Genomic DNA, 22,664 nt, shown 5'->3' with positions numbered 1-22,664 from the left:
TTAAATAATACGGGTGATGCTACATCACCCCTCACTTCACCCTTAACCACAACTATAAGAACTCCCGAAAAATTCAACTCTTCGCCTTCCCCTCCTTAAAACTATGCCACTCAAAAAAATTCCTTGACAAAACCTACGCCTTCCAAGCCGCCAAACTAAACCCTTGGCTAGCCCAAATGGTCCTCCAGGCCTACAACTACCTCGACTTTAGAAAATTACTCAAAACTCACCTATTCCGAGACCAAGACCCTTAATGCCCCTTTTCTACCCTCCCCTCCCCCTTCTCCCTCCTCTCCCCCCACTTCACTCCCTGCTGTTCGCAACTCTATGATCAATTCGATATGCAACCAATTGTAACTACTCTTGACATGCTGTTTGCAACTCTATGATCATTTTGATATGTAACCACTTGTAATCTTTGTTTAACTAATGTGAACCGCCTAGAACTCTTCGGGGTATGGCGGTATACAAAAATAAAGTTATTATTATTATTATTATTTCAAGGCACTTACCCAGTTAGCAGATGCTTTAACCAGGTGAGTATTATATTCAGCTGCACTAAGGGGCTGATTTTATAAATGGCGTCTAGTGGTGACTATCTTTTAGGTACCGCTAGGTACAGTTGCTAATCAACCACTGGGCACTGTTTACAGAATCAAGCCTACTGACGCCTAACTTAACTTAGGCGTTGCTAGGTGTCCTAATGTTGGGTGCCAGTATATTAGGCCAGGGTTTCCCTGGCCTAATTTACAGGTGCCTAACACAGACATCTAGCAATGTCCAAGTCATATCATGTCTACTTTCTACTCCTAACCACTCATACTTTTCAGGTAGGTGCCAGGTGCTTAGGCATCGGTAGGCGCCGCTCCGAGTTCCACGTGGAACTCTTAATTATTTATTTTTAATTTTTTAAAATCTGATTTTAATGGCATGGTCAATTACCATACCAATTAAGATCATTAATCAATTTTGAGTTCCACATGGAACTTGGCTAGGCATCCCTAATCAGGGCACTAGTGTGCCTAACCTCGATGCTGATTAGACTAATCTTCGGTCTAAAGAAGTTCGATCACGTGACACCATACTTCAAACAGCTACACTGGCTGCCGATGGAAGCTCGTGTAAAGTTTAAGTTTGCCTTCCTCTGTGTTAAAGTTTTCTACGGTCTAACCCCTAAATACATCACTGACCTATTCTCCTTCTCAGCCAACAAACACAAGAGAAGCTCCCACTCGCACTTCATTTCTCCCCCGGTTAGAGGATGCAAACTAAAAAAACACCATGAGCATCTTCTCTCACATCAGGCTGCTCTATGGGGTAAAGACCTAGAACAACTCCTATTGCCCACCACTTATGAGGTATTCAGGAAACGCCTCAAAACTCACCTATTCCTGAAATACCTAGACAGCTGACCCACTTCCCTCCTTCCCCTCTCTTGCCCTTTCTCCCCATTGTTCCCACATCCCTTAAGTTAACTCAACTTGTATGTCAACTCAACTTGTACTCCACTAATCTTCTGTAAACCGCATAGAACTTAACGGTATTGCGGTATATAAACTGTTATTATTATTATTATTAGAATCTGACCCCAACTGGATAGCACCATTGAATTTCCCCTCTGTAGCTAGAAGGATGCTAGGCTGTATAGAGAGGTGAAGGCGGTGTGGATGCCCCTATATAAGTCATTGGTGAGGCTCCACTTGGAGTATTTTGTTCAGTTTTGGAGGCCATATCTTGCTAGAGATGTAAAAAGACTTTGAAACAGTTCAGGGAAGGTTATGAAAATGGAATGGGCTTGCACCAAAAGATGTATGAGAAGAGACTGGAAGACCTGAATATGTATACTCTAGAGGAGAGGATGGACAGGGGAGATATGATACAGACATTTAACTATTTGAAAGATATTAATAGAGAACCAAATCTTTTCCAAAAGAAAAAAAAAATGCTAATACTAGAGGGCATGAATTGAGGTTGTAGGGCGGCAGATTTAGGAGTAATGTTAGGAAATTATTTTTCATGAAGAATGGTTGATGCCTAGAATGTTCCCCCACAGTTGGAGGTGGAGACCAAACAGTGATGGAATTCAAAAAAGCATGAGATGAACACAAATGATCTCTATTTAGAACATGAATGGTATAAAATGAAGAACCAAGACTGGTACTGGGCAGATTTGCACGGTCTGTGCCCCCTTTATGGCAATTCTGTTTAGGATGGGCTGGGAGGGCTACGATGGGAACTCCAGTAATTAGAAACTAAGGACTGTACCAGGCAGAATTCTATGGTCTATGTCCCAGAAATAACAAATAAAAAAGACAATTTAATCATGAATTTATAATGTGTGTGACTATTAGATAGGCTGGAATGGGTCTTTATCTGCTGTCATTTACTATCCTTCCCCCCCCCCCTTTTTCAAAACTGCAAAAGCGGTTTTTAGTGCAGGCTAGCGTGCTGAATGCTCTGTGCTACTCCTGACACTCTTAGAGTTCCTACGAACGTCGGGTGCAGCGCAGAGCATTCAGTGTGGCAGCCTGGGGGTGGTATGTTACTTGTCCACCTTGGCATTATCTGGTCCATAGTCCAAGCTAGCTTACCCATATTCAGACCTCTAACTGGACAAAGTTAGGACAACATAGACTACCCAAACTTTGTTTGGTCTGTTATTGGGTTAGCGGTCTGATTACCACCAAAAACTGGGTTAAATGGGTTTTTGGTGGTAATCAGACCGCTAACCAGATAGTGCCAGGGTGGATAAGTAGAAGTGTGGTCTATATTCTATGAGTAGTCTATGGGTGATCTCCAGCAGGATATGGCCTCCAAAACAGTACAATAGCATTTCTTAACAGCAGCCTATGTTGCTAACCCCCCTCTTCCCCTTAATACTGCCTCTGGTGCTTACTGCCTCATCTGGATATTGAGCGTCAGTCATTATTCAGTACTGAATATGCAGATTTTCTTTACTGCTGCTGCCAGTATTAAAAAACAAACAAACATTGACTATGTTGGCTGAATATTGACCTCATATTTGTGCTACTAGTACTATTGCTGGTGACCTTAACCAATTAAAACCTAAAATCAGAAGCCTTAAATACAAACAACTGGTACTATAATATTGAAACATCGAGGCAGTTTTGCACTGATATATGTACAGAGCTGGGTTTCATGAGTGAAAATTGTTTATTCCATTGTATCTGACTTAATTCAAATGCATTTTACATAGGAAATGTATGCCTCTATTTTCATTCCAATAGATCAAGTAACAAACCATCAGAATCTTTTTCCTATACCGCTACCCCACTTCATATTTGTCTTGTTCTATTTGTCTCAGCATGTTGGAAGACATTCATCAAAATCAACCACCAGAGTGAAGAGGCCAAACCAAAATAACTTACCAGTAACCAGACTTAAATATGGCCAACTTGAAAAGTCAGTACCCATTAAATTCTTTTCTGCTATGTGACCTTGGAGGAAGGATAGCTGCCCTTAACTGAATAAATGACAAATATCTTTTTTATTATAGTCTTTTAATGGTCATGGCCCCGTGCAGTTGTGGTATGAGTCAGCCTTTTACAAGCTATTTAATCTAAACACAGAGATGTGGGTAAACTATTACATAGTTCTTTTCCTTCAGTTTCCTACCCAGTTAATATTGAATTTCATGAGCAGGAACATTGTAAGAAGAAAATGTTAAAGTTTGATATTCAGCAGCCATGGTTGGCATTTTTTAAACATCAGCCATGGAGTTTTGCTGAACGATTGTCCTGTAGAAGTTCTCATCTAGATACAAGATACTCGTATTTGAATGTCTTTGAGAGAAGTATGTGCTCTGCCCAACCAAAGGGGTAGCTCTGATTCGACAAACAAGGCCAATTTTAGACCTATTTCCAATCTGTTCATACTGACAAAAGTCAGAGAAAAACAAAATAGCCTGTAGGATAGGGGGATTTGCTTTTGATATTAGGTGGGCAGCATTTCGATGAGGGTTGAGGACCGACTCATTGCTGACAGCAGTTATGGATTAGGTCTGTAGAGATCTGGATATGAGAGAGATGGTGGCATTGATTGCTCTGAGTCTTAACTTTGATGTGTGGATTACACTCTTTTGTTGTAGATATGCCAAGAAATTAGCTTTGTCTTGGCTTAGTTCATGTCTAACAAATAAAACCTTTCAGGTTAAAGCAAATGAGAAAATGACTGTGAGGAAACCTCTTTTTTTATGGGGTTCCAAATGGTGTTACCACATGGCTCCAGAAAAAGGAGGATGGATTGAGACATCCTGATTTTACTTCCATTGAAAGCAATGGAAGTAATACCCGGATGTCTCAATCTGGCCTCCTTTTACTGGAGCCATATAGTAACCCTAGTTCCAAATAAATGCAGTGCCCGAGCTGCTCCCCTCCTCCATGCACTGCTTCTGTAATGCAGAGGTCTCCAGTGTTGGACTCTAGGACTCACTCAGTACGAGCAAGATGTCTTGGCATCAGTGGCAGGAGGCATGTCGTGGACTTCTCCATTACAGAAGCAGGAGAGGGAGGAGGGACACAGCTCAGGCACTGCATTTCTTTGGCTGGTGGGGCTTTGGTAGTTCCACCAAGTATTGAAGGTGGCGCTGCAGGTTTGTAGGGGGCTCGAGACAAGTGTGTGTGTGTGTGTGGCAGTTCTGCTAGTATTTCAGAATAGGATCTTCCAATGTAGAGCCTGTTCTAAAGTACAAGTGAAACAAACATTTATGTTCTGAATAGGCATCAAAAAACCAAAAATTATAAATACCAATAATATAGAAACTCTCATTCAAAGAAATTGGCACGATTTTCCTTGCTAAACCAACGCTAGGATGGTAATCGCACCATAAACTCAATCATTAAATAAACTCAATAATTAAATAAAGGGGTCTCAGTACGGGCTCAATTATCCCTACGAGTAACCAAAGGCCCCGTGCAGGCATTCATAAGTGATTAGCACTAGACCAGAAGGTCTAAATAAATCCTGCTAAGTACATCATGATACCCTTATAATTTTAAATAGCTTAATAAATAAATATAAAGTGCAAACGTGCATCCAGTTTGGGAACAAGGAAAATATGAGTGTTTTAGAAAAACCCAAAAAATTCAAAATACAAAAAAATTCAAAAACTGTAAAAGAACAACAATCCTCAAATTCATGAATAAGTGAATGAATAAATAGTTTCAAAAGTTTCAAAAGATCATATGAAATTTCATATCAAAGTTCATATCCAAGCACCATTGTATCTCCAGTTTTAAATAAATAGAAAGTCATCGGCATCGACATCAAAAACATAAAAAATATCAGTGGGTCAAATCATTGACGTTAATGCAATCATAAACATTAACGGGCTGGAACATGAATATTTTCTTTTAGGATCTTAAACATTTGCTCCCCTCCTTTACAAAGCCACGCTAGCATTTTTAGCGCCGGCTGCCGTGGTAACAGCTCCAGCGCTCATAGAATTCCTATGAGTGTCCAAGCTGTTACCGCCACGGTTGGTGCTATAAATGCTAGTGCAGCTTTGTAAAGAATGGAGTTATTTTTCTCACAATGTTCCAAAACCTGTCTCCCTTGCTAACTAAACTTTTGGGGTGACAAAAAACCACTGGGGGATTAAGATAGTGACTTCCCTTAATTCCTTCAGTGGAGCACCGCTCAATTGGAGCTCTTAAAGGAGCTGGATTTGGGAGAAGAAATCATTGCCTCAATGTGGCTGTCCTTCCAATGCTGAAACCTTTGGGATGCCAGTCAGACCGAAATCTGACTGATCTTCAACCCCTGTGGGCACACATATGTGAAAGGGGGGGGAGGCAAAATGCAGCCGGCACCCTGAAGAGCCCCACTGAGGCCTCTACGGATGCCTGATAGCCTGCGCACAAGCCCCTGTGACACAGTAGGCAAGGAAAGCTACTAGGATACCGGACCCCAAGCTCTACAAAAGTTTCTGCAGGCTAACTAACAGGTATCACAGAAGGATTGGCCTGCCAGCTGCAGACGTCAGTCTGCTTCTCCATGAAGGTAGAGCTTGACCCTCAAAGTGGGGAAGCTCTGAGCACCAAAAGCTGCCAAAAACGGAAAAAAAATCAAGAAATATACAGAGCAGATCAGAAAGACTCCTTCCAGCTCGTGTACAGAAGGCAAAACTGAAGGCAGCAGTAGAGCCTTCTAGTGACGGAGGAGGTGTTGAAAGTCTGAAATGGATTCCTTCTGCATGGCTTGCAAGCATGGGGAGATTACCCATCTGTCTAGAACGACACACTTATTGCACTAGAAATACCAGTTTATGCACTTCTAAACTGTAATAATGCTTTTAAAATAAATACTAGGGATGGATATTCATTTGCAAAAAAATGTCAAGAATATATCCAATTTCATTTCATGTCATTACCAAATTACAATTAACTGAAAACCCCCCCTCACATTTTGTGTTTTGTCATTTGCCAATAATAGTGTGGGCTCTTTGGAAATAGTACACATTATCCTCTAGATCCTCTACTGTATATGATGCATGCAAATAAATTGCCTAATAAGCACTCAACCATCAATGATTGGGTGACAACAAACAATTATTGATGTCAATTGGTACTTATTTAAATTTGCACATGCATCTGGCCATGCTATTCTATGCTTCAGTGTCTATTTTCAGACTGTGGGAAGCAGCCCAGATACCTTCAGAGGTTGGTGGCAAATCCAGAAATTTAGTGCCAGGGCTGTGCCCATACACTGGCATTGAATTTATGGTCTAAGTGCAGATGTGGTAGACATAGCCAACCAAGTCAATATTCATCAGCTGACCAGATAAGTCATATCAGTCAAAGATAGACTTGCTATTTAGGGGGGGGGGTCTATCTGGCCAGGAATTGGCCAGGAACTGTACCAGGCTGACTAAATACTACTACTACTACTACTAATTTATTTACCACTACTAGTCATATGCAGCGCTGTACATTAAAACATAGAAGAGTCAAAAGAGCTCACAATCTAGTTAAGACATGCAAACTGGATAAGAGGGTGCATCAGTACACAGTGCTGAAGTGGTGGAATTGCAGAGGGAATGATAAGACAGATATTGGTGCTTAGAAGGTGAGTTGGAGTTTGGAATTAAAAGGGTCTTCAAAGAAGTGGGCTTTGAGTCTGGATTTGAATACTGCCAGAGACGGAGCTTGAGATACCGAGTCAGGCAGTTTGTTCCGGGCATATGGCGAAGCAAAGTAGAAGGGACGGAGTCTGGTGTTGGCCATAGAGGAGACGGGTACAGATAACAGAGACTTATCTGAGGAGTGGAGTGTCGGGAGGGGGGTGGGGGGGAGATGAGTGAGGAGAAATACTGAGGAGCTGCAGAGCGAATACACTTGTAAGTCAGTAAGAGGAGTTTGAACTGTATGTGGAAACAGGGAGTCAATGAAGTGACTTGAGGAGAAGGGTAATGTAGCCATAGCAACATAGGCGGAATATGAGGTGTGCAGCAGAGTTCTGAACAGATTGAAGGGGGAGAGAGTTTAGCAGATGGCCACTAGGGGCATTACCCTGAGAATGGAACCCAGATTAGCCAGGAGTGACTGGGCTCCGCCCCCAGCTAAAAAGACCCTGGACCCCAGACCACATCCTCTGGACCACCAATGATGGAACAACGAGGCAGCCAATGGGGGGTGGGCAGGCCTGGGGATGCCAGGCTATGGGAGAAACACAGTACCACTGACTATTGGGCGGATAGTGCCTAACTTTAATAGCATGAAACTCAAAAGAGGGCATGACACACACACACCTATGGAATACTGCCTCAATGTGCTTAACTTGGGTGCCAGCATTTACACTTGGTCTCAGCAGGCATAAGTCTGACCCCTAAATTCACTAACCACCAAATTCTATAAAGTGCATCTAAAGTTAGGCGCCTACATAGGCATGCCTAGCAAAGGTAGGCGCCTAACTTAATTGAGTAATAGACTAAGTCGGCACGCGACCCCTCTTAGTTGGCACTAATTGCAGTTAGTTGAAAGTTAGGCGCTTAACTTGGTAGAGGTGATTCTACAACAGGTGCCTTGTGCACAGTGCACAATTAAAAATGGGTGTGGTTAGGGGGCGGGCTGTGGGCGTGTTTTTGAGTTAGGCACCATTGGGCACCTAACATAGGTACAGATATTTAGGCCACGAAAAGCCTAGTATACATAGGGTGTGCCTAAAAGTTAGAATGCTTAACGCCTCCTAAGTATGCTTAGGTGGCGTACTTAGCACTTCACTAGTTGGCACTGATTTTTATAGGCAACATATATAGAATCAGGCCCTAAGCGCTATTCTATAAAGGGCAGGCACCCTTTATAGAATAATTCTTTGCACCCATTTTTGAGTGCCATTTATTGAATCTGATCCTATGTGGAAAGAGGGCACATTATTTCAGAAAGATGGCATACTATTTCCTGCTAGTTGAAATACCATATATGGGGGGAAGTTCTAGAAATAGCGCCAGTGGGCGCCCTGCTGGTGCCTATGTTAATTAATAAACACCGTTTAAAATGGCAAAAAAACAGCACTGTTAAAGCACTTGCTGGTGCCTAAATAATGCGCACTGGAGTCGCACTTACAAAGACATTTAGGTCGCTGAACGCCACTATGGACGTGGCTAATGACAGAAATGGTGTTAGGCGGCCTAAAGTGCCTACGTAGACGTGATTCACGACAAAGACAGGTGCCAAAAATGTAGGCCTGGAAAACCTTATCTTTCGTGGAGGTGTGATTCTCCACAGGGCACGTCACGTGATTGACACGCTATTTAAGCGGCCGCTGATATCAGCATCCCATAGAGAATCCAGGCCTTAGAACACACTAGTTCCAAAGAATATATCCTATTACCAGCAGCTGCCAAAGCAGCAAAATAGTCAAAAAACCCAAATCAAATCAAATTTCCATAAATGACAACAGAAACAACATGAAATTAACATTTTCTGGCTTCCCATCCCTAATAAGCACCATTGTGAACTTAGTTCTTTACTACAGTATATGACAAGTCATTTTAGGCCACAGTTGATTACCGTATTTTCACGCATATAACGCGCGCGTTATACACGTTTTTACCTACCGCGCATACCCCTCGCGCGTTATATGCGTGAGCGCGGTATACAAAAGTTTTAAAACATAGTTCCCACCCCGCCCGACGCCCGATTCACCCCACCAGCAGGACCGCTCGCACCCCCACCCCGAACGACCGCTCGCACGCGCTTCCACCCGCACCCGCATCCACGATCGGAGCAAGAGGGAGCCCAAGCCCTCTTGCCCGGCCGACTCCCCGACGTCCGATACATCCCCCCCCGGCAGGACCACTCGCACCCCCACCCCGAAGGACCGCCGACTTCCCGACAATATCGGGCCAGAAGGGAGCCCAAACCCTCCTGGCCAGACCGCTCGCACCCCCACCCCGAACGACCGCTCGCACGCGCTCCCACCCGCACCCGCATCCACGATCGGAGCAAGAGGGAGCCCAAGCCCTCTTGCCCGGCCGACTCCCCGACGTCCGATACATCCCCCCCCGGCAGGACCACTCGCACCCCCACCCCGAAGGACCGCCGACTTCCCGACAATATCGGGCCAGAAGGGAGCCCAAACCCTCCTGGCCAGACCGCTCGCACCCCCACCCCGAACGACCGCTCGCACGCGCTCCCACCCGCACCCGCATCCACGATCGGAGCAAGAGGGAGCCCAAGCCCTCTTGCCCGGCCGACTCCCCGACGTCCGATACATCCCCCCCCCCCGGCAGGACCACTCGCACCCCCACCCCGAAGGACCGCCGACTTCCCGACAATATCGGGCCAGAAGGGAGCCCAAACCCTCCTGGCCACGGCGACCCCCTAACCCCACCCCGCACTACATTACGGGCAGGAGGGATCCCAGGCCCTCCTGCCCTCGACGCAAACCCCCCTCCCTCCAACGACTGCCCCCCCCCAAGAACCTCCAACCGCCCCCCCCAGCCGACCCGCGACCCCCCTGGCGACCCCCACGACCCCCCCACCCCCCTTCCCCGTACCTTTGGTAGTTGGGCCAGAAGGGAGCCCAAACCCTCCTGGCCACGGCGACCCCCTAACCCCACCCCGCACTACATTACGGGCAGGAGGGATCCCAGGCCCTCCTGCCCTCGACGCAAACCCCCCTCCCCCCCAACGACCGCCCCCCCCCAAGAACCTCCGACCGCCCCCCAGCCGACCCGCGATCCCCCTGGCGACCCCCACGACCCCCCCACCCCCCTTCCCCGTACCTTTGGTAGTTGGCCGGACAGACGGGAGCCAAACCCGCCTGTCCGGCAGGCAGCCAACGAAGGAATGAGGCCGGATTGGCCCATCCATCCTAAAGCTCCGCCTACTGGTGGGGCCTAAGGCGCGTGGGCCAATCAGAATAGGCCCTGGAGCCTTAGGTCCCACCTGGGGGCGCGGCCTGAGGCACATGGGCCCAACCCGACCATGTGCCTCAGGCCGCGCCCCCAGGTGGGACCTAAGGCTCCAGGGCCTATTCTGATTGGCCCACGCGCCTTAGGCCCCACCAGTAGGCGGAGCTTTAGGATGGATGGGCCAATCCGGCCTCATTCCTTCGTTGGCTGCCTGCCGGACAGGCGGGTTTGGCTCCTGTCTGTCCGGCCAACAACCAAAGGTACGGGGAAGGGGGGTGGGGGGGTCGTGGGGGTCGCCAGGGGGGTTGCGGGTCGGCTGGGGGGGCGGTCGGAGGTTCTTGGGGGGGGGGGCTGTCGTTGGGGGGGAGGGGGGGTTTGCGTCGGGGGCAGGAGGGCCTGGGATCCCTCCTGCCCGTAATGTAGTGCGGGGTGGGGTTAGGGGGTCGCCGTGGCCAGGAGGGTTTGGGCTCCCTTCTGGCCCAACTACCAAAGGTACGGGGAAGGGGGGTGGGGGGTCGTGGGGGTCGCCAGGGTGGTCGCGGGTCGGCTGGGGGGCGGTCGGAGGTTCTTGGGGGGGGGCGGTCATTGGGGGGAGGGGGGTTTGCGTCGAGGGCAGGAGGGCCTGGGATCCCTCCTGCCCGTAATGTAGTGCGGGGTGGGGTTAGGGGGTCGCCGTGGCCAGGAGGATTTGGGCTCCCTCCTGGCCCGATATTGTTGGGGAGTCGGCGGTTCTTCGGGGGGGAGGGATGTATCGGACGTCGGGGGGGGGGCATCAGGCTTTCAGGATGGGGACAGACCTTCAAGGGGGGACAGTGCACGGAAGTCAGGGGGGGTGAACGGAGAGTCGGGACAGCGCACGGAAAGTCAGGGCGGGCGAAAGGAGCGTCGGGCAGCATGCGCGGTATACCCGTGAGCGCGGTATACCAAAGTTTTTGTACATATTATCGTGATTTCTGCGCGCTATACCCGTGTGCGCGTTTTATACGGGTGCGCGTTATTTGCGTGAAAATACGGTACATCAACCCTTGTGATCAGTGTTGTAGCAATGGTGAGAGGCGCCTGGGGTGGTGGCGCCCCTTTCCCGCCCTCTTCTCCACCCTCCCACCCACATTTGCTCCTTCCCCACCCCCTCCTGTTGCACGCACGCTCTTTCCTCCGTACCTCTTTAACGTTACCGGCACGGGTAGCAACCCCAACCTGCTGCTCCCTGGGCGTGGGCCCTGCCTGGGCGTGGGTCCAGGAAGTGATGACAGAGGAAGAGCCAAAGCTGGCACGAGTAGCAGGTTGGGGTTGCTGCTCACGCCGCAAACGTTAAAGAGCTAAGGAGGAAGGGAAGGTGCGCGCGTGCTCAGTAGTGGGGGTGGGGAAGGAGCAGAGGGATGGAGAGGAGGACAGGTGCTGGCGCCCCTACCAGGACGGCATCCGGGGCGGACCGTCCTCCCACCCCTACCCCCTCTTACTACGTCACTGCCTGTGACTTTCCACATTAATAGCAGCCATTTTCCTGCTTTTCACCTCCCTGAGAATAAGCCTAGACACCAGACTGCAGCTAGTGTCTGTTGTAGAGAGGTATGTCATGCTACAGCCAAATAAATTTATGAGTAGAAGGCTTCAAAATAATAAAGTCTTTATAGAAGGATGAATCATATACAGTGCTTCAAAGGGAAATTATAGTTCAAACCTCCCTTGTACTCCTCCTATTTCTGTATGATTTTAACAGAAAGTTTCCCAGGCCCTCAGCGGTGCCACCATAGGTTCAATAAACTATCATAACCAATGGATTTATGCCCCTAATCGTCATCGGGTACCTGGTATATATAGAAGTCTGATATTTTGTCTATGTTTATAATATTTTTCAATAAGTTAAATAATTTAATAATTTAAATACTTTAAATAGTAGAAGTGCTTAAATGATAAATGCTATGCACTTAGCTTGGGTGGTTAGCCTAGAGGGACAGAGTCGCCAACATGTTTCACCCCGTTAAGGTTTCCTCAGGGCAATATCCCTCATAACTATACACTCAACACGACGCGGCCACCCGTACTGTGATCAAAGAGTGAAACATGTTGGCGACTCTGTCCCTCTAGGCTAACCACCCAAGCTAAGTGCATAGCATTTATCATTTAAGCACTTCTACTATTTAAAGTATTTAAAATATTAAATTATTTAACTTATTGAAAAATAGAAAAATATTATAAACATAGACAAAATATCAGACTTCTATATATACCAGGTACCCGATGACGATTAGGGGCATAAATCCATTGGTTATGATAGTTTATTGAACCTATGGTGGCACCGCTGAGGGCCTGGGAAACTTTCTGTTAAAATCATACAGAAATAGGAGGAGTACAAGGGAGGTTTGAACTATAACTTCCCTTTGAAGCAATGCTACAGCCAAAGTCATAAGAACATAAGAATAGCCTTACTGGGTCCAGCCAATGGTCCATCAAGCCCAGTAGCCCGTTCTCACGGTGGCCAATCCAGGTCACTAGGACCTGGCCAAAACCCAAGGAGTACCAACATTCCATACAGACAGTGGCGTACCTAGGGGGGGGGCGGGGGGGGCGGGCCGCCCCGGGTACCAGCCCTAAGGGGGTGTTCCCGGCCTTGCCGTTCAGTCCCCCGCCACCCCCGAAGGACCGCTCGCCCCCCTGGCCTCCCCGCACCACCTATGAACAGCCGCAGCAGGATCGCGAAGTCAGCGTCAGCATCCCTGCGCTGCTTCCTACGACGCGATCCCGCCCCTCCTCTGACGTCAGAGGAGGGGCGGGACCGTGGCGCAGGAAGCAGCAGGGATCGCTGACGCTGACTGCGCGATCCTGCTGCGGCTGTTCATAGGTGGTGCGGGGAGGCCAGGGGGGCGAGCGGTCCTTCGGGGGTGGCGGGGGACTGAACGGCAAGGCCGGGAACACCCCCTTAGGGCTGGTACCCGACGCTGACTTCGCGATCCTGCTGCGGCTGTTCATAGGTGGTGCGGGGAGGCCAGGGGGGCGAGCGGTCCTGCGGGGTGGGTCGGGGCATCAGGCCTTCAGGGTGGGGCGGGCGGGCAGGCAAGCAGGCTTTCAAGGGGGAGGGGGTGACAGGCAGGCAGGCAGGCCTTCAAGGGGGGACAGGCCTTCGGGGGGGGGGGTGCAGACATTCAAGGGGTGCAGGCCTTCAAGGGGGGCAGGCAGGCCTTCAGGGGGGTGCAGACCTTCGGGGGGGGGGTGTAGGCCTTTGGGGGGGTGCAGACCTTCAAGGGGGGCAGGCCTTCAAGGGGGGGAGGCAGGCCTTCAGGGGGGTGCAGACCTTCGGGGGGGGTGTAGGCCTTTGGGGGGGTGCAGACCTTCAAGGGGGTGCAGGCCTTCAAGGGGGGAAAGGCAGGCAGGCCTTCAAGGGGGGGACAGGCCTACAAGGGGGGGGGACAGGCCTACAAGGGGGGGGACAGGCCTACAAGGGGGGGGACAGGCCTTCAAGGGGGGGTGCAGGCCTTCAAGGGGGGGTGCAGGCCTTCAAGGGGGGAAAGGCAGGCAGGCCTTCAAGGGGGGAAAGGCAGGCAGGCCTTCAAGGGGGGGACAGGCCTACAAGGGGGGGGACAGGCCTACAAGGGGGGGGACAGGCCTACAAGGGGGGGACAGGCCTTCAAGGGGGGGTGCAGGCCTTCAAGGGGGGGTGCAGGCCTTCAAGGGGGGGTGCAGGCCTTCAAGGGGGAGACAGGCCTTCAAGGGGGGGAAAGGCAGGCAGGCAGGCCTTAAAGGGGGGACAGGCCTACAAGGGGGTGGGACAGGCCTTCAAGGGGGGGACAGGCCTTCGGGGGGGTGCAGACCTTCAAGGGAGTGCAGGCCTTCGGGGGGGGGTGCAGTCCTTCAGGGGTGGGGTTTAGGCCTTCAGAGGGGGACAGACCTTCGGGTGGGAGGTAAAGTCCTTCGGGGGGTGCAGGTCTTCAGGGGTGGGGTGTAGCCCTTCGGAGGGGGGACAGACCTTCGGGGGAGGGGGGTCCTGGTGTAAAAGTACACAGAGGGAGAGAGGGAAGGGGGGGGTTCAAAGATACATGCATATGCCAGACTTTGGGGGTTAGAAATAATGGGTCTAAAAACAGAGGAGTGGGAGAGAGATGGTGCATAATGGGATTTAGGGAGGGAAGGAACAGAAAGGGAGAGAACTTGGAAACAGGGGATGGTGTGGAGGGGGGATAGAGATACTGGATAGGAGGATAGTTGGGAACAGAAAGGGAGAGATGGTGGATCCTGGGGTGGTGGGGAGTTGAGAAAAGGTGAATCTGTGGATGGAGACAAAAAAAAGGAAAGATGCCAGATCTCCGGGAGAGGGAAGGGAAACGGAAGGGGAGAACAGAGATGGCAGACGGATGGTTAGCACGGAGAAAGGAGACCCTGGCAAGCAAGACAACAAGAGCCTGGGACCAACAAGATTTGAATATTGATCAGAGAACAAAAGGTAGAAAAAATAATTTTATTTTCTGTTTTGTGATTACAATATGTTAGATTTGAAAAGTGTACATGAGACAGCTTGAAATGGGAACTTTTCTATTTTTGTGAATGGCAAGGCTGAGTTCAGTTAAAATATATGCTTTATAAGAAAATATAATAATGTGTTTTATAAAGTTTATAAGCATTGCTGGCATACTCGGTGAGGTGTTCCTAGTGTTGGTGGTGGTGGTAGCATGTCAGTGTGTTGAGAGGAAGAGGTAGTCTGGGAAATTCTGCTGAGCAAACTCTGGGCCCATTTCCACCCCCAGTTAGTCCACTCCACTCAACTGGTTCACACACTGAGTGGGTCTTTGGGTGTTATTTCTGGGTAGTTGTTTTAGAATCTCTTCCAGTGGTTTGTCAGTATCTCCTTCTGGTCCAAGGAAGGAAACTTTGTCAACCTTAGCATTGACCTTCAGAATATGTTTGTAACAGCGCTGCTTGTGTGGCATTAGGCTATGTAGTGATCGAAAGAAAAAAACAGACCTTTGCACATTTTTGCACTATATGGTGGGTGTATGAGGAGATTCATTTCCTGCACAGTTAAGTCCATTTTTTCTACTGAATAATAGTATAGGTACAATGAAAGTAAATAGCAAAAATGTTTGAGTAGATAATTAAGGAAATCTTTTTCATATTGCTTGCTTATGGACTGGGAAAAAAGACTGTTCAAGCAAATGTCTCCAGAACTGCTTTAATGGAAAAATGTGATTTTTTTTTTTTTAAGTACTTTGTGAAATTTATTGTTGTTGTGAAATTTATTGTTATACTTTGTTTAAACTTAAAAAGCGGTGTCATTAACAGTGAATCTAATCGAAAAATCGATTCAACAGGGTGAATCGGATCGAATGAAATATTTTTCTCTGAATCGGGCAGCACTATTGGCTACCATGAGAATGGGCTACTGGGCATGATGGACCATTGGTGTGACCCAGTTAGGCTATTCTTATGTTATGTTCTCATCTGTAGGGGCCTTTGTTTTCACTTCTTATTTTAATGTATTTTTTTCCTGGGAACTTATCAGTGTTTTTTTATAATGGGAACAAAAATGGAAGAGAATTAATGTGTGTGGAATGGGGGGGGGTAACTAATTTCTTCAGCTAAATAATTCAATCCACTTCAAACAGACATAGGAGAACTCACGCACCATTCACACACCCTCCAACCAAAAACGTCAAAAGAAAAAAACTGTTCGACAACCTCCTAGCCATTCGAGCTGCAACACTTGACCCCCAACTCTACAACCTATTGACCTCGACCACAAACTACAAAACCTTAAAAAAAGAAATAAAAACCCTTCTATTAAAAAAAACACATAAAACCAAACTAACATAATCAGAACTGTCCCAAGCATCACCTGCAACTACTCCATATGTACTTCTGATGTCATGACAATTCAGACATAATTTATGTTATGTTATGTTTGGAATAATGGTTACATAAATGAGGTTCAATAAAAGAAAATTTTCTGTGGGAGCATTTGTTGGAACTTCTGTTATCCTGATTTCTTCTATCTGTGGGCTTTCTTTAGCTAACCTACTTATCTGGGGCTTTCCACTTCTGCAGCTGCCCTTTTCACGGTCCACTTTGCGCTTGCACTCTCTGGGGGGGGGGGGGTTGGGTCTGGGCTTGGTGGGGTAGGTGTGTCTGGTAGTTTTGTCTGGGTGGTGGCTGGGTGTTTCTTGGGTGCTTGTTGTGCGGATTGGTGTGTCTGGTGAGCGGTCTGGGTGTTGTTGCTTGTGGGGGTTTTTTTCATTATAAAATATGGCTGAGGGTCTAGTCCGGCTTATTATTCTTGTGGGTTCTGGGGTGGGATTTGTTTGCTTGCCCCAAGTTTTGGCCTTTTGTTGTGTATTGCTATGCCTCTCATTGGCAATTTTCTCTTGGGAGAGGCTTGTTCATGCTTGTTGTTGCTGTTACTCTCATTCTGTGTTCTTTTTGATAATGTATAAGTTTCTGTACAGACCATGGTTGCTTGTCTGGACCTTTTGCCATTCTCAATAAAAATACTTTGGAAAAAAAAAAAAAAAAAAAAAAAGAAAATTTTCACTGCCTGTTTCTATTCTGACCATTTATTCCATTTCATGGTTATTGCAAAAAAAAAAAAAAAAAAATTTTACATGAGGGGGGGGGGGGGTGTCAAAAAATGATGGGCCCCGGGTGCCACATACCCTAGGTACGCCACTGCATACAGAATCTCAAAGAATAGCAAGATTCTGGAATCCCAAAGAGTAACAAAAGATTCCGGAACCCCAAAGAGTAGCAACATTCCATGCTACTGATCCAGGGCAAGCAGTGGCTTCCCCCATGTCTTTCTCAATAACAGACTATGGACTTTTCCTCTAGGAACCTTTCTTAAAACCAGCTACGCTATCCGCTCTTACCACAACCTCTGGCAACGCGTTCCACAGCTTAACTATTCTCTGAGTGAAAAAAAATTTCCTCCTATTGGTTTTAACAGTATTTCCCTGTAACTTCATCGCGTGTCCCCCTAGTCTATGTAATTTTGGATGGAGTGAAAAAAAATCAATTCACTTGCACCCGTTCTACTCTGCCGATATCTGTTCTTTACATAAAAATATATGTGCATGCTTACATCTACTTGGAAGGATTTGAAAACTACTGAACTGGCACCCAAAACTAGAAAACTATTAGATTAACTGCTCTTCTCTGTGAATTCAACATTGAGTTCATTGACAGGAAAAAGTGTTTTAACTTTTCCCCTGTAATAAATCTTACTTTAATGAATCAGTCAAAGGTTATTTTTTCATAAAACTTTGGTGTAAAACATCTTGACTACAATTCAGTATATAAAATCTTAGGACAAATTGCTATATAAACAACTGTTTGATTTATGCGTTGCAGGTATTTTTCTGGATAAATGTTTTGAAATTTTGTGAATAATGGTATACCTGTAACTGTGACCTGAGACATCGCTCCATCTCCTCCTTCACTATGTGCTCGAATCTCAACTATATATTCTCCTTCTTTAGGCACTGGCACTTTAATCCAGTGCTCTCCGGTTGAATAAAAATTGCCTTCAACTTCTCCGTTCGGTCTGTAGTGTACCTAAAGCATGTCAAAAATGTCAAAAATGTGTCATGGCAAGTGAGACAATATGGAAATCACATTTTATCTGCAGGAAATGTTCTTTCTAGTTACATTAGCACAGACGCATTTACATGTAGATAATTCAAAAGGTAATCCAGTCAATTCCCACCAAATCATTTTAACCTTCTGGAGGACAAACACATATAACACACTCTGCTAAAATGTGGCCTGCACTAGTGCATGGGTTTGCCACAAACTGAGGCCACTTTTAGTGGGGGCTGTAAAATGGCAGCTTCTTCAGTGTTTGCAATAGTTTCAAGTTTATTAAAAAAAAAAAATTTATACCGCTTAATCAGATTTCTAGGCGGTGTACAAAAATGAAAAAAGTATTTTAAAAACAAGTTAAGATTAAATTATTAAACAGAACTAGGGAAGATTAGTAAACATATATAGTAACTTCACACAATTAGGAAAGAAGGGCCTTGCACTAATTTTTCCATTAGCACATGGCTTTAGCGTATGAGCCCTTAACTACACCTACTGTCTGGCTTGGCTTTCTGGAGCTGGCGTGGAGAATCCTTGTCACATCATGTCTCTGGTTGTTATCAGTCTCCATTGTGGCTCGTTGAAAAGAAACTAGAAACTGAACTATTTGAAATGCGGGTAGTTTTAATATGGCAGAGTCTTATTTTTATTTAACTTTTAATTCTCTTTTGTTTTATTTGAATACAATTTTGTTCTTTGTTTTTCCTTTGGTCTTCTTTTTTGTATGTAATTTTGAAAACCGCATAGGTTTTATGCGGTATATAAATTTTTAAATAAACAATAAATAAATAAATATCCTTAGGGGCTCATAATCGAAACAGAAAAACGTATAAAAACTGGCCTAAATCGGCACTTGGACGATCAGTAACAAAAGTCGTTCAAGTGCCGACAATCGAACAGGGTGTTAGACGTATTTAAAAATGACTTAGGCCTTCACAGTGCTGCTGAACGACCAGAGCTAAAAGGGGCTTTTTAGGAGGAGTGGTGAGGACAGGATTTGGGTGGGACGTGGGCCATCCTAGACTTAGTCGTACTGCATGTATAACCAAAGGTTTTACAACACTGCCTAGACGGAACTTGGATGTAGTGACTTAGGCCATCTAAAACCAGGTCTAAGTCCACAAAAGTTATCCAAAGTGACCTGATAAGCACAGCAGACACAAAGTACAGACCCCCCCATACACAGCCCCAGTTATCACAGACCCCCCCCAATAAAAAAACATAATAACAATTTTACATATATGCCTCCAGAACATCAGCACCTGGCAGCCTGGCATAGGAAAGCCTAATAGAGCTGCACAGAGGTGGCTTAAGTGGTCTTGGGGGTGCGTTAGTGAACCATGGAGAGGAGGACCCAGGCCCATAAGCCACTCTAATCACTGCATTCATGGAGAAACATGTGCACCCCCCAAAAAAACCGCAAAACCCTTTTGTACTGCCATATAAGTGGCTCCTGCAGCCATAAGGGCTATTGGGGTGGTAGATATGTGGGTCTAGTAGATTCTGGGGGTGTTTTGGGGGCTCAAGGGAGATGTTGTGAGATATTTATGTGGCACCTTTTTTGTGAAGTTCACAGCAGTGCCCTATAAGGTGCCCCACTACTCTGTTGCCATGTCTGGATGTCCAGTCCCTTACTTTTCTGGCCCCTCCTATGCCCAAAAGGTCTTTTTCTAAGCGTTTTTGAGTTGGATGAATTTTTGGTTGAAAATGGGGTATAAAGATGGATGACTTAGCGGTCTGGACGATCAAACGGCTGGACGTACAGTTGGATGATTTTCGAAAAAAAAAAAAATGCTGGACGTATTTTTTGAAAATGGACCTTTTCCCGTGTCTGATTTTGGATGACTTGTGAGTTAGGCCAAAACTGACTTAGACATTTCTTTTGATTATGCCCCTCTTAGTATGTAATCCAACAATGAGGCAAAAAATGGTCAAAAGGTTCCGTGAGTGATTGCAGAACAGCAAAACCATCAACATACAAAGGAATATGTATACTGAAATAATAATAAGAGTGTGACAATGTAAGGTACCCTCAGTGCGCAGGATAAGTGACGGGAGAAAAACTCCAACGCTTCAAGCGAAAAGGTAGAGGCTAGAAAGCCCCCACCTACACACCATCATGGGGTACCTATAGTGTGTTTTGAAATTAAATAGCACAATCCCAAACAAGTGCACAATGAACACAATAAAAAAATGAATTCACAAACTGCAATCACTCAGGGAACCCCCCCAGCCAACTCCCAGCAAAAAATCAAAAAAGCAACTTAGCTTGAAAAGTCTTCATTCAACGTCCAGGGGTGCGGGAACAACGTAGATGAAACACCGCAAAACCAGGTTCAACCAAGCCTGGTTTCGGGAACAAAATCCCTTCCTCAGGAACCCATGAATCAAGTATCCAAACGGCTCCTGTGCTGACCTTGCGCTGATCGGTCAGCATAGGGCAATGCTCACACACTAACTGATTAGCATAGCTGTACTCACTATCCACCCACAAACACACCCCAAGCACTATTTTGTAATACACAGGTAGCGCACACAGATGCAAAAACTACTGGGGGACACCTGAACATACCGCTTGGGAGTGCTTCTTTATGTGCGATAAGCACGCTTTAGTGCCTACAGCAGCTTAGTAAAAAGGCCCTTAACCAGTTAGTGGACTGAATATAATAATAATAACAGTTTACATACCGCAAGACTGTGAAATTCTATGCGGTTTACAAAGATTAAAAGAAGGTACAAATAGATTGAACTTAACAGGGTGGAAGCTAGTGATTAACAGCTCAAGGGATCAGTTATTGAGGAGAAAGAGTTGTACGGGTCAGCTGCCTAGATATTTCAGGAACAGATATGTTTTTAGGCGTTTCCTGAATTCCCCATAAGTAGTAGGCGTAAGCAATTGTTCTAGATCTTTACCCCATAATGCTGCCTGATGTGAGAAAAGGTGTTGATGGTGTCTTTTGAGTTTACATCCTCTAACTGGAGGGGAAACGAAGTTCAAATGTGAACTTCTCTTATGTCTGTTGGCTGAGAAGGAGAAAAGGTCTGTTATGTATTTAGGAGCTAGACCATATAGTACTTTAAAGCAGAAACAGGCGAACTTAAACTTTACGCGTGCCTCCATCGGCAGCCAATGCAGCTGTCGGTAGTAAGGTGTCACATGATCAAACTTCTTCAGCCCGAAAATCAGTTTGACCGCTGCATTTTGCACTAATTGTAACCGTCGCATATTCTTTTGGGAAATTGCTAAATAGGCGATGTTACAGCAATGAAGTTGACTCAGTACGAGGGATTGTACCAGGATTCTAAATGCTGGCATATCAAAATATGCTCTAATGGATCAAAGTTTCCAGAGAGTGAAAAAACCCTTTCTGATTAAGGAGTCTACCTGGTCCTTCATGGTTAAGTACTGGTTTAGTGTTACACCCAATGCCTTCATAGTAGACTGAATAGGATAACTAAGTTTATTGATGCATAGTGGTGTTTTGGTGTCAAGCTGACTTGGCCCATATACTGCCTCTAGACTGCCCTTATCCTGGTTAAGGAATGGCTGGCCAGAGATAATATTCAGTGGCACTAAGCGGTGAAGTGCTTCTGAATATCCGGGCAGGCTAGCTCAGTGGGGTTTAACCAGGCAGGAGCCTCTCCTGCTCAGTTAAAAACCTTTTAAATATTGACCCCTTTGGTTTGGTACAAAGTGCGATCAGCAAACTTCAGCATACTATTAATATGACGTAAATTATAATAATAAAAAAAAACAACCCACAAAACTGGATGGCAGGAATTTCTATAGCAGGTACAATGGAATGCCATGAATGGTTTGTTAAGATTATGGGGTCCTTTTATTAAGGCATGCTAACTGATTTAGCGCAGGCTATATGCTAAGGCGCCCATAGGCTATAATGTGTGCTAAATCAGTTAGCACGCCTTAATAAAAGGACCTCTACATTCTGACTTTAATTCCTTTAAAAAAAAAAGCTCTGAAAACTCATCTATTTGTCAGAGCATTTTTACAAATAAGGAGACGTCTCTATTTCCCTGCAAAGACTTAGGGGTCCTTGTAATAAGGCGCGCAAGCCGTTCCAGCGCCCGCTAAATATTAGCGCACGCTAAAACGGCTAGCGCGCCTTAGTAAAAGGACCTGTAAATCTTTAAATGAGGGTTTTATGCGTTTTTTTATTCAAGTTAATTTGTTCAGCGATGTAGAATGTGTACATTTTATGTATGTTATTTCAAGTTTATGTATGTGAACATCGTATTCCGCTTAGGGCTCCTTTTATCAAGCCAGACTAGCGGGGTTAGCGCACGTGACTTTTAAACACGCGCTAACCCTCGCGCTGGCCATAAAACTACCGCCTGCTCAAGGCAGGTGTTAGCAGCTAGCGCGGCCGGCGGTTTAATGTGCGCTATTACGCGCGTTAAACCGCTAGCACGGCTTGATAAAAGGAGCCCTTAGTTTATAAGAGGAATTGACATTTTTAAAATAAATAAATACATAAGTAATCCAAACAGGTACATACTTTGTATCCTTTCACTGCCGACTCATTTGACAAAGATTTGACATGGTCCCAGGTAATAAGAAAGTGAGAGTTATATCTCACAACATTAATAATTTTTGGACGCTGACTTGGAGCTAAAGAAATAAAAAAAAATAATAATAATTTGGTTACAGCAGAAGGAAGCTGGAAGATTTCTCATTTAGGCAACTTATTTCTTCACTTGGGAG

At 46.1% G+C, this 22,664-nt stretch overlaps 1 protein-coding gene across 1 annotated transcript in view; it reads right to left on the bottom strand.

Annotated features, from left to right (window-relative positions):
- Nucleotides 1–22,664, bottom strand: part of CNTN1 (contactin 1) — a 222,781-nt gene that overhangs the window by 4,904 nt on the left and 195,213 nt on the right. The window contains exons 20-21 of the mRNA XM_033959145.1: nucleotides 22,459–22,571; nucleotides 17,758–17,914 (exon numbers count right to left, since the gene is read on the bottom strand). Of these exons, the coding sequence (XP_033815036.1) occupies nucleotides 17,758–17,914; nucleotides 22,459–22,571 (270 nt within the window). The remainder of the gene's footprint in view (nucleotides 1–17,757; nucleotides 17,915–22,458; nucleotides 22,572–22,664) is intronic.

This window comes from Geotrypetes seraphini, chromosome 9 (genome assembly GCF_902459505.1).
Source record: "Geotrypetes seraphini chromosome 9, aGeoSer1.1, whole genome shotgun sequence".
Lineage (NCBI taxonomy): Eukaryota > Metazoa > Chordata > Amphibia > Gymnophiona > Dermophiidae > Geotrypetes > Geotrypetes seraphini.
This window is presented reverse-complemented; position numbering and strand designations above follow the sequence as displayed.